The sequence below is a fragment of the Tauraco erythrolophus genome, chromosome 17, assembly GCF_009769465.1.
Source record: "Tauraco erythrolophus isolate bTauEry1 chromosome 17, bTauEry1.pri, whole genome shotgun sequence".
NCBI classification, from domain to species: Eukaryota; Metazoa; Chordata; class Aves; order Musophagiformes; family Musophagidae; genus Tauraco; species Tauraco erythrolophus.
In genome coordinates this window covers 15,480,722-15,492,756 of record NC_141481.1, presented here as the reverse complement: position 1 = coordinate 15,492,756, position 12,035 = coordinate 15,480,722, and the positions used below count along the sequence as shown (strand labels likewise).

At 37.6% G+C, this 12,035-nt stretch overlaps 1 protein-coding gene across 2 annotated transcripts in view; it reads right to left on the bottom strand.

The window, feature by feature from the left end:
- Positions 1–240: 240 nt before the first annotated feature.
- Positions 241–12,035, bottom strand: part of KCTD5 (potassium channel tetramerization domain containing 5) — a 32,159-nt gene continuing 20,364 nt past the window's right edge. The window contains exons 6-8 of one of the 2 annotated variants that reach the window (XM_086622024.1): positions 11,655–11,780; positions 8,863–8,921; positions 3,364–3,389 (exon numbers count right to left, since the gene is read on the bottom strand). In XM_086622024.1, coding sequence (XP_086478150.1) covers positions 8,877–8,921; positions 11,655–11,780 — 171 coding nt within the window. In that variant the 3' untranslated portion in view covers positions 3,364–3,389; positions 8,863–8,876. Of the gene's footprint in view, positions 3,390–8,862; positions 8,922–11,654; positions 11,781–12,035 lie in introns of both variants that reach the window. The other variant, XM_086622023.1, reaches the window with a different exon arrangement.

Here is a 12,035-nt window from a genome sequence, read left to right as displayed (position 1 = left end):
ATCTTAGAGGCCTCAGAATGACTTGTTCATTGCAGATAATCTCTGATTTAGTTGCTGCTTGAAGAACTCAAGAGCATTTAGTATAAAAAATGTCATCTCCAATACAGAAAATTAGCCTCTGACGAAACTTAAGGCCAACAGTATGCTGATTCCTAACTCAAAGCAAGGAATTGCTATGGTAAATTTGAATTCAGTTTTAAACAAGTTTTGCAAGTTTGTCATGTAAAAGCCTTTAAGAATTTCACTGAAATCTGCTAATCATCTGCTGAAGTAACCCTCCTGTTCCACTGACAACATGCCAAACAACTTCTCCGAATATTCATATAGCAAAAGGGTAGAAAGTTAAATCATTCACAGAATTTACGTTTTCATCAGGTCACCTTGATTAACTGTTATGTTTTGGTATTTCTCCCTTCCTGCTTTACTTCCTTCTGCTATGATCTCTTCGTGCTCAGGATCTTAAAATTTAACCTGGAATAGTGTTTTAAGAATAGAGAAGCTGTGAAAATCCAGAGTCCATGTCAAAGGCTTTTGCAGTACAGCTTTTCCACTATGGCCCCCTAGGAAACCATCAGCTTTACATAGACGTAGTTCTCTGGAGGGAAACACTCTCCAAATGACAGAAAAGAGGCAAAAGACTGCAGTTTAAGCTGTATTGGTACGTTACTTCATCCTGTAAGACCTTAACAGACGAACCAATGTTGCAAAACCTGGTGATGTAGACTGGACTCTAATGCAATTACCTTGTTACAGTAGCTAACTTTACTGAAATTACAAAAGTCAAATAAAAAGAAACCAAACTTATTTAGGGATCAATTCTTAATGCCTTGAAAAAGGCATATGGTAGCACTTCCATCTATCTGAAAGCCTCACATGTTCACAAAAATTAAAGCAACAATGACATTAGCAAGAACAAGAAAGCAAGAACAAGAAAGCAGTTAGTTCAAATGGTCTCAAACAACAGCATATTTAAAATAATTTACAAGGTACCTGCCTATTAAAGTCCTCATTTCTTTTTTCCCTTCTTTCTTAAATCTTGTGACGTATTGGAAACAAAGTGTAAATGATTAACCACTCGTTTCCCAAAAATTACTACAACAGGGATACAATGTAAACTAGATTGCAGCTAATCTCACCATAAAAGCATGTTTTTAAACTGAAATACTGCAGCAAAAAAAAGGTATATTGAAAAATCCACTCTTTCACATATTCTAAATTTGTTCAGTTTGCTCAGTTTGTTACTCATGCTTTGCTGCTGTCATTCTAGAAAATTTCACTTTATGAAATAAAATATTCTGTCTTTTTTGGTTTAAATAAGAGAGACAACAGAAATGCTGATTCCGAAGGATCATTGCAAAACAGGTATTTTAGACATTAAAATCCACGTAGGTCAATGCCGAGTTACTCTGTAGCGCGCATTAAGAAAACAACAAGAAATATGGTTGGCTGCAAGTTCACGAGCTAGGGAGCTCAGAGAATTCGGTGGTCATACTGTTTAAAAACACAGTGACTACTGCAGCAGAGGAATGTTTTAATATGCAGTTAACACAGACAACTGTTATGCTTGTTTTCAGATACACAAGATGATCTGTTACTATTTAGGGGAAATTGGAGTGCTAAATTTAAGCTGATAAAATATGGGTGCCTAAAAAAGTATAAAAGTATAAACATTTCCCCCTACACAATCACATTTTTAGTAAATTCAATTCAGATTTAACATCTTAAAAAAGACAAACATTTTACATGCTGTTGTGGAGGGGCCAGCAGCTTCCTGTGCAGACCACATCCAAGTTGCTAAATGCATTACAAATCCTTTCAAGCATTAGACGCATGGACAAAACATTTAGCCCATTGCTTCACTTGCTTAGTAGAAATGGTTCTTACAAATTGTTCCTGCCACGCTTTTATCAATGTATAATAAGTCCTTTAAAAAAAAAAAAAAAAGAGTAGACCCTGGGTGTTTGAAAATCAGGCTTTGTGTAAAGGATCACCTAGAGTATATGCATAAATTCTGAAGTTACTGAAAATGAAAAATGTAACATCTTTAGAATTCAAAACAATCTTGTGGCTTTTTGAAACTCCCTTCCACTGCTTTCATAAGTCAATGAAGTCGAGTTTTAGACTGTCAATTTCAATAAGTGTTTTAAAGATGTGCTAAAGATTTTGCTCAAAACATAGTGTATTAAAAGCTCCAGTCTTGTGTATTAGCCTTCATCAAGGACAACCTAATAGAGCTATACCAGACGTTTTCAAACAGTGTTCTTTAACTGCACAGTTGAAACAGCAGAGAAAGAAAGATTGATTACAGGTATCCTGAATGTCTGAAGTAATTAAGTTTTTCCATTGAATGAGCTTGTGTTCACACTCAAGGTTGATTTTAATCCCAGTCATCGGGATAGAGATCTAGGACTAGCCAGCCATATTTCTGTACAATCTCCAGCTCTTGAAAAATCTCTACCGCAATCCACAGAGTTCAATGTTTATAGGCATTTTATAAAAGCACAAACACACATATGAGTACCAACATCTCAAAGAAACAGAATGTTCACTTGTTCATTTTAAGTGAATTTTGATTCCCCTTCCAAATATCTGGCTAAGACTGGAGCATAACTTTTGCAGGAGGAGACTGTTTTAACAGAAGGAACATCATCAATAACTCAGACAAAGGCCACTTTCTCTGAGTTTCGTCTTCCCTTTAAGTATTAAAATATGCTATAAGTCCAGTCAATATATACACCCTTCCTTTAGAGAAACCCGTCTGTTGTGTAACTTTTTTACGTGCTAGTTTCAGTTGATCTCTTAGGCTGTTGTACGTAATAGAATATGTCACCGAGCCATAAGGATGTGCAGTATAACACAGTCAACTGGGGCTGCCACTGATTCTGAAACAATGTAGGCCCAAGTATTTGCATTTGTGGGCTGTAATGTGTGTGTGTGTGTGTGTGTAGCACCAATTACATTGTCCTTTAAATGTTTACAATGATTACTAGGAAAATGTCTCCAAACTGATCAACATTGGGTCATCCAGCACCAGACATTAAGTGCTACATGTCTCAGAGGAAAATATGAGTGCATGGTCATTTCTTTTCAAATGACCAGTGTCAGTCAGCCCACAAGAAAGTACAACCATGTGCTACAACCAAAACTTAAACACATACTCCCACACCATCTACTCCCATTATGTAAGCTTGCAACGCTTTCAGCCAGTTGACACCAGCTTATAGGCAAAAATGGTTGAATCCAGATCAACAGAAAATTGTCTAAATCAGATTTTTTCTTTTGCAGCTGAGCCTCTTCAGTGTGACAATTCACTGCATCTTGGAATAAAAGAGAAAAACTGTCACCATTCAATACTGTCTTCACATCCTGGAACCTCGTTCTTGCAAAATCTGAAATAGACCAATAAAAATTCTATAAATGAAATTCACTCAATGTCATTCCTAAAGCATGGAGGTCAAAAGCAACATGACTCTTTCAAATAACCGATAAAGTGTCAGGGAGCTGGTTCAAGGACATTCCTGAAGTCAGTGTTTTAAGGCTGAAAAAAGACAGATTGATACATACAATGTCTACTATCAAACATAATTAAAAGAGTTGTAAAATCACTGCTAGGAATTGAATATGATTAATATAACCAAAGCTTAAAAGTTGGCAGATGTCAAAAGTAAGCCATTTCACCTCTTCCTAGTTCTGAAGATACTTAGATCCTGTGTGGTAAATTAACTTGAGTACTTTATTAGAAATTGAATTTAATATTCGTTTTTCCTATTCCAGTGAAATGTCCTTAACCCTCTGAAGTTTCAGCTGCAAATTGTGTCCCGTAAATTAGTACTGAAAACATGAACTAGCAACTCAAAACATGCACAAATGGCACCTGGGTGAGATGAAGCAGGAAGTTTTCAAAGGCCAAGAGTACGAGCTGGCAAGATTTAAATCAACCGTCTGATTAAAATCTGAGAGAGATGCCCAGGTTTGGTCTTTCGAGTCAACTAAAGTCAACCAACTACATTTCTTCACAGATTTTTACTATGCTGTTCAGACATACAAAGCTTATCAGCTGGACCCACAAGCTATATGAAAATAAGTACTACACTGACAGCAGTTTTAAAATATTTTTACATTAATGTCATGCAAGATCTCCCAAGTTTTTTAGGCATCTTTGTCCACATTAAATTGTTTCTGTGGATGTAGGACATAGCACATTGAACTTGCCATGCATTACCTGTCCATCGCTATCCTTTGAAACGCCCAAGCCAGGCAGCTGAGAGTCAATGCAGGCTCTGACTTCATGAGGAGGAATATATTTCTAAAAAATTCTGTCTAAAGAAATTGATTCTCCCACTGTTACAAAGGAACTGAGATTCCCATTACAGTGAATATAAAGATATTTTTTCCTAAAAGCAGTTGGTTTGTTTAATATTCACTTTAAAAGGCATATATTAAACATAGGGACTGAAGTCTAATGGAAACAAACATCTACTCCTGAAAACCCTAGGAATCCTTGTCTGTAGCATCTTACGATATGAAGATCACCTATTCTGCTTCCGATTTGACTCTTTTTTTTCCTGTTCTGTTTCAATTCTCTTTGTCTCCTCCAGTGAGGGAAGGATCCAAGTCAGAGGACTGACTGTCCAAGCAACGATGTTTCTCATGTTGCTACTGTAAACCAAATGGCAATCAGCAATAACGAGGTCAACTGCCGCTGCATAATTACTGCAGGGAAGCCTCGCAAGCAAACTGTGGGACCAATCATGACACTAAGCAAAGCTTCAAATGGACAGAGCGTAAGTACTTAACAATGTTAATCTGTAAGTAAAAGTATCTCTAACAATAGTTCATTTTCTTTTGCTTCTTTTCAGTTTTCCTAGTACTGAGAAGGGCTCTTGATTTCAAAAGCTGAAAGAAAGCAAAGGCACAATCCTTGGACAATGGCATAGCTGTCTTCAGTAGAATTTCCTTCTATGATGGTTTCAGTGTAGTCTGATATTCAGACAAACACCTGATGCTAGTACTCAGGAGCACATTCCATGCCAGAGGATCCGCAGAATCTGACAGCACACGCAAACACTTCAGTCTTTGTGCCTGTAGGGTAAAGGCTGGCAACCATGTAACACAGCACAGCAGTTTCATGTATGATTTTAAATACAAAAAGTCTAGGTATTGTTTCTTTTTAATATTGTAAATGTTGATGATTTAACCTACCAGCCTCTGTCAGTCATCAGGCCTAGTATGTCTTTCATAGTCACTGCAGTCAAGTAGGGTCTCACCTGCTTTGCACAACTCCATGGGATTTTTTAAGGACAGGAGTTCATAAAGAACCTGTCACCATTTGGGTACCTCAGGGACAGTTTGGAGTTAGCTTTAAAAAAAAAAAAAAAAAATCCACTTTATCACTTGCTCATTGCACTTCCTGCAGCATCTGATCTCCCTTTGTGCATGCAAAGTTCTTTTCATTTCAAATTCAATATTAGTATTTTGAAGATATGAAGCCAGATGTCACTGCAGCTACTTTGATCAATTTCCAAAATACAGAAAGATGTTTCTCATAGGTCATGATAAGCTTTAGGGTGTATTTTAGATACAAACATTATTATTTCAGGAAGATAATTTACTATGTGTACTACGCAAAAGCATTTCATATGAAACTGTAGGAAAGATGTAAGTGAATTCTGTGAGGAAAATCCAGGCCCTGAAAATTGCTTAGCAACTGCTAGTAAAATATAGTCAAAAGGAATTCGACAAACTTACAGAAGATAGTGCCATTGATACCTACTCATGGTATCATAGTGTCCTTGTAGCCTTCATACAATGATCTGGATGCAGGCTTGAAGCCAAAATTCCTAAATTGATGCTTACTGGAAGGTGGAGAAATATATCAGGAGCTAATTTGATAAATGCTTCATACTTGAACTCTTTCCTTGAGTATTTGCTGTTGGTCACAGCTGAGAACAAAGTGCTGGAGTAATACCCACATGCCGGTAACAATCTGACCCAGCAAATGTAGTCAGTAAGCTGAAATCATCTCCAACAGAGACAAAAACATGGCTGAAACAAGCACCTATGCAGTTCAAAAATAATATTTATTCTATTCATTTTGTGAATCTTTCCAATTTAAAAGGAAACATTTGAGTTTATTCTTTCCTGGAAATAAAAGTACTTCGAAGACTAGGAGGCTTAGAACTATTTTCTGCAGCTTCAGGAAACATACAAGATAAAGCTAAGCCAGATCTGGATGCTCAACTTTGTATGCTTTACTGAGCCAGTAATGCCAACGTAAAGCAGAAAATCTTATCAGATCAGGCAATATTTTAACACACTTTGCTTGGTACTTGTTCTGTAACCCCTAGCTTTACTAAAGGAGAAATGATTTCTGATCAGCAAGCTCTCATGAGCAGTGTTCCATCCACCTCTGTTCAGAAACTGTGTGAAAGATGATCTTTTGCAGTCATGGGCGGTGACTTTGTCCAAAGAAGAAACTTAATTTCAATTATCAGGAATTCTATCAGAATTGAACTTACTTACTTACTAAATACTGAAAGGATGACCAACTCTATTCTGCAATTTGAAATTCCTCCTTTTTTTTTCCTGAAACACCCTTTAATAAGAATATTACTAAAAATTTTAGTGGCTTACTGAGAAAAAAATCCTGAGATAACATGTCTCAATACTAACAGAGGTCAATAAAATTTGAAAACAGTGATGTCACATTTTCTCCCAAACTGCTAATAACTAGGATTGAGGAGTATGCCTGGAGCTGAACCAGGCATGGAAGATGTTTTGTTTCAGAACATGCTCTACTAGCTAAACAGGTGACTTCAATGATAATGCTCCTCTCTCTGTCTGCACACTTTAGATCACAGAATCACTGAATGGTTTGGGTTGGAAAGGACTTTTAAAGGTCATCTAGTCCAAGCCTCCTGCCATGGACAAGGATATCTTTGAAATCCTTGAAATGATGCTCAAAGCCCCACCCAACCTGACCTGGAACACTTACAAGGATGGGGCATCCACAACTTCTCTGGGCAACCTGTTCCAGTGTCACACCACCCTCATAGTAAAGAATTTTATCATTATATCCAATCTAAATCTACCCTCTTTCAGTTTAAAAACATTGCCCCTTGTCCTGTCACTACAGACCCCAGTAAAAAAGTCTTTCTCTGTCTTTCTCATAGGCCCCTTTTAAGCATTGGAAGGCCACAATAACATCTCCCCGGAGCCTTCTCTTCTCCGGGCCAAACAAGCCCAACTCTCTCAGCCTTTCTTCATAGCAGAGGTGTTCCAGCCCTTGGACCGTTTTTGTGGTCCTCCTCTGGACCCACTCTAACAGCTCCACGTCTTCCTTGTACTGGGAACCCCAGAGCTGGATGCGGTGCTCCAGGCGGGGGTCTCACGAGAGCGGAGCAGAGGGGAAGAACTCCCTCCCTCGACCTGCTGGCCATGCTGCTTTGGATGCAGTCCCAGATCACTGGCATTCTGGGCTGCAAGTGTATGTTGCTGGCTCGTATCCAATTTTTCCCCCACCAGTATCCCCAAGCCCTCCTCTGCAGCAATGCTCTCAATCTATTATCACCCAGTCTGTAACGATACTGGGGACTGTCCTGACCCTGGTGCAGATCTGCTGTGTTGAAAGATTGAAAGTTGACCTTGGAAACTCTAAACAATGCTGAACGAACTCTCATATCCTAGTGGCCTGAGTGTGATTGCTTCTTAGGGAAGCAGAATGTGAGAACTATTTCCTCTCACTCAAAATAAATCTGCTGCAGATAGAAGAGCACTTTAAGGACTGTTTGTCTCTCAGGCAGCTTAAGAATCTTGCATGCAATTCCAGCACAGGGCCAGTTTATTTTTTTCAATAAAGCTTAAGATTTGATCCATCCCTTGCAGCCACTCCTGAAGACTTGGCAAAAGACATTATTCTACCTCAGCAGTAGTTTCTGTTAGCATCAGTTAACAAAATAATGTAGGTTCTTCTTCAGCCATGCAGAGGCAACATTACAGAGATAAGTACAAGGCTGCCTTACAGCTAAAAATTTCAGGGAGTATAGGTGAGAAGCTGGAGTTCAATCTCATGCAGTGGTAAATATGTTCAATTTACATAGGCTCAAGTGACTACCCACACACTGTATCACTGAACATTCAATGATAATTATCTTCTAGAAATTGGACAGTAGAATAAATATGAGCAGTGCTTGCAAACACATTAGGAAAAGGTTTGCAAAAGTTGTTCTTTCTGATGGAACTGTTGTGTTCTTCCACTTGCAACTTCTAAAGCACCTTGATCTTCAGTAAGATGTCAAACTACAGTGGAAAGGACCTGATCCGTCCCCAGAAAAGAGTTGTTTCTTGTGATAAATATAACTGTAGCACCAAGATCTTTGTTTGCTTATATTTGCAGGTCTTGATTGAAAAATTCTTAGTTTCAAAATTGTCAGATAAGACTAGCTTTTGACTATGTTGCACTTCAGTCAAGTTTGCTCATTTATTGCCAAATCAGACATTTACTGAAAATGTGTATTGTAAGTTTGTATCAGATGCCTTGACAAATAAAAAAAATGATAAAAAGAGTGGTGCAAGGAAAAGAAAACTGAAAAGCAATTCTGAACTTAGAATCTACATGAAGAACTTTTCTTCTTAGCAAAGTTCTGAAGGAACCAATCACAATACAGTTGCTAACAGCAACACTAATTAGTCTGTCAAAGAAGCAATATCCAGACCAGCAATTCCATCTTTGCTAGCCATACTACAGCTATAATCACAAACACACACACCACCAGGACTAGCCAAAGGACAGCACTGGTAGGGGTAGGAATTGAATGGGGCAGAAAAGCATCTTGGTAAAATCCTAGGGCAGCTAGTGCTCACCATGACATTTACACTTAATCTGAGTCATTCATATCGTAATCCGTTTCTTCATCCTCACTCTGAGTGGCATGCAGCATACAGCAAGTATAGAGAAAAGAAGGGAAAGAAGAGATTGCAAGTGAGTCAGAGCTGCAACAAGTACGGTCCACTTACACTTGAAGCACCTGGGAATTACATTTATTTACTTTTATGTGGGACCCTCAGTCTTTGTAAGAAAGTACGATGGCAGACAATTTCAAAGAGGAACATTACAGATTTCATGAAAATTTCCTTTTTCAAACGTTCTAAAGTCAGCAGATAGAAGCTAATAGTGCCATGCAACATAACAACAGGTATCATAAGTATAGAGAAAATTTAAATAAAACTGTAAAGCTGGTACCTTAACTCTGTATATTCTACACCACGGATGGAAAGAATAGCACTTGAGAATCTAACTTTGGATGCAGATGTTATGAACAAGCTTTGGTCATTTGTCCCAAGAGTGACAGGTCAATCAAGTGGTATGAAAGCAAAGAATGCTTGTGGGAATACAGGTTGTCTTTCAGTAGCGCCATGGCTAGTAGTAAAAGCCACTGGAACCATTTAAATCGATGTCCAAAATGCTGTTAAATTCCTTTGCTTAGCTGTATTAGAAGGTTACACAGAAGCCAACTACTAACTTACCATGCAAACTGTTTTCCAAAAAAAGAAAACACAATTTTAAAAGTGTCTAAGAAGGAAATAAGGTGAAGCTTGATTCCATGGACTATCAGAAAATGCTTTCTGCTACTCTGAAAGTTCAGTACTATTAATTAAAATTGAAGTGCTTGTCAATAAAAATTACATACTGGCAGGTTTTTTGTTTTCTCTAACCCAACCTGCTGTAAAAGTAACAGGAAGACTTTCTCATGGCTTCTAAAAGTAAGCCCCAGTACATTGACACATTATTCTGTACATACCACTGGATATCAGAATTTCAATCATATGACTTCATGAAGATCAACTCAGACACCAATGAACAGATTGCAGGCTAGAGGATTAACACTGGCTAAGAAAGTAACTATTAAGACAACAGCTCCCAAGGTCCAGTCAAGATTCCTGAACACGGCTGTCAGAAACCACTCAACAAATAGAAATTTTTTTGTATTTTCTTTTTTTTTTCCCCCCAGGCACAACATACACTTATAAAACAAATAATTGACCTATCAGAAACATAATATATAAAGATGATTCTTCAAGCATTGCCATTAATTGCTAGCAACAGCTCAACTCTTCCAGGACAAAAGGAGTGAATGTTTATATCTCCAACTAAAATTAATAGTAATTCTTATTCATCACCCTGGTCAAATTATGCTCTGCTCTCTTCTCTGAAATAATGACCAAGAAGCACTTCAATTAAGAGGTCTAAGATTTAACTTATCTCAGAGCTACTGAATTTACACAGTTGTACTGCACTCTGATCTAGCTTTTGTATTTAGGGTTTAATAGTTTCATTTGATCCATATTTTCTTTTACATTTAGGATGTAACGTAACTGGCAACTTCTCAAGTTCCTTGAAGATGCACTACCGTTCCTTATGAAGATGTTATAGGTTCTAGAATTCCACATTTTATTTCAGGTACATATCTCTGCCCTAAATTATTACCAGACACCTCTTTATCTTGTCAGTGTTTAAAGTTTTCCTGAAGCATCCGGGCAAAAGCAGACCTTGACTAAGGTTTTGGAAAGAATGAACTGTGGCTTATCCAGCTCCTCTGTTTACCCTTAACTACATTAATCCCTTACAACTCTTTGGAAGTTTTATCTTGACACCGACCAAAGAGCATAAACTAATCATTTCATTAAGATTTCAACATAAAGCTTGGAGTAATTTTTATAGTGCAATTTACAAAAAAGTCTCCATATGTGTAGCTGCGTCATCAAGTTCTAGGGCACAGAAAGCAGTGAAGTTTTACCTATTTAAGGCCTCAGTGCCAAGACCTAGATTGATTCTCAGCATTATTTCAAAATTAATTTCTTTGAAAGTGATTCTTGAAAAGCAACCTTTGATGTTTTACCAATTATTTCCCATCTACATATACTAAATGGAAATCTTTTAAGCCAACTACAGAAGTATCCAGTTTGTCTGTAGTCATCTCCTCATACAACGATAAAAACTGTTCAATATGCAGAGAGAAGAATACACTTACATACATAACTGGTCTGCCATATTACTATTCAGTTGTGGTTTTATATTTTCCCTTGTACAAACTCTAAAAGACAATTTAGTAAAATGCGACGATATTGCGCCCATTACAATCTTTTGTAAAGCTGGTTACAGAAAGTATAGAGAACTAGGTAGCAACCTGAAAATATTAAGCTAATAAAAACATCCATTTTGTAACATATTGCACATGACTATGTTTTCCAGAGACAGCATATTACAATCTCCATTTCTGACAGTAAGATTTCTTCAGCTGAACTCAAGCAAGAAAAACAGTTTTCAGCTGAACTAGTGGAAGAATAAGGAAGCATTCAAAGTGTAAGAAACAAAACCTAGAACAGCAAATACCTGCCAACAGTCAAAAACCCAGGACAGGTATCAGGGACAGTACAGAGTATCGCATTTAAAGAACCCATTTGGTGTAACAAATGCATGCTGATGGTACCCTTTAGAGTATCTCATACAATGGACAGGGAACCATTATGTGTCATAAGCGAGGGGGGAAAAAAGGCAACTAAGTAATGGTCCAGAACAGAGGTAGGCCTAGCACGACTTAGTGAAGCCCACCCAATCTGACACCATTTCTTTAGGCCAATGCCTGGTAACTTACCTTTGCTTTTTCACTGGGTTCACTGGTTGTGCCATAGGGAGTGTTATGCAATTCCTTTGAGACAACACACAGAAATTCAGCTTGATCTTCATTGCCATAGTTATAGGAAGAACCAATACTGACCAGCTGAAAGATTATGAGAAAAAAAAAAAGTCGATTGCATTTCCACATAAAATAAATTCCGTAAATTCTCACCATTGCCACTTTTCAGACTGGTGGTTGTGCCTGAAACATGATTCTCCACTTCAATGCAAATATATTTTGATGTTGACAAATACACTGACACTCTGATGATAAGATAAACATAGCTTTTCTTTTTAAACATTTACAGAATTAATCGTTTACGGTTATGATTATACTGTGAAAGAAAAGGCTAGGCAG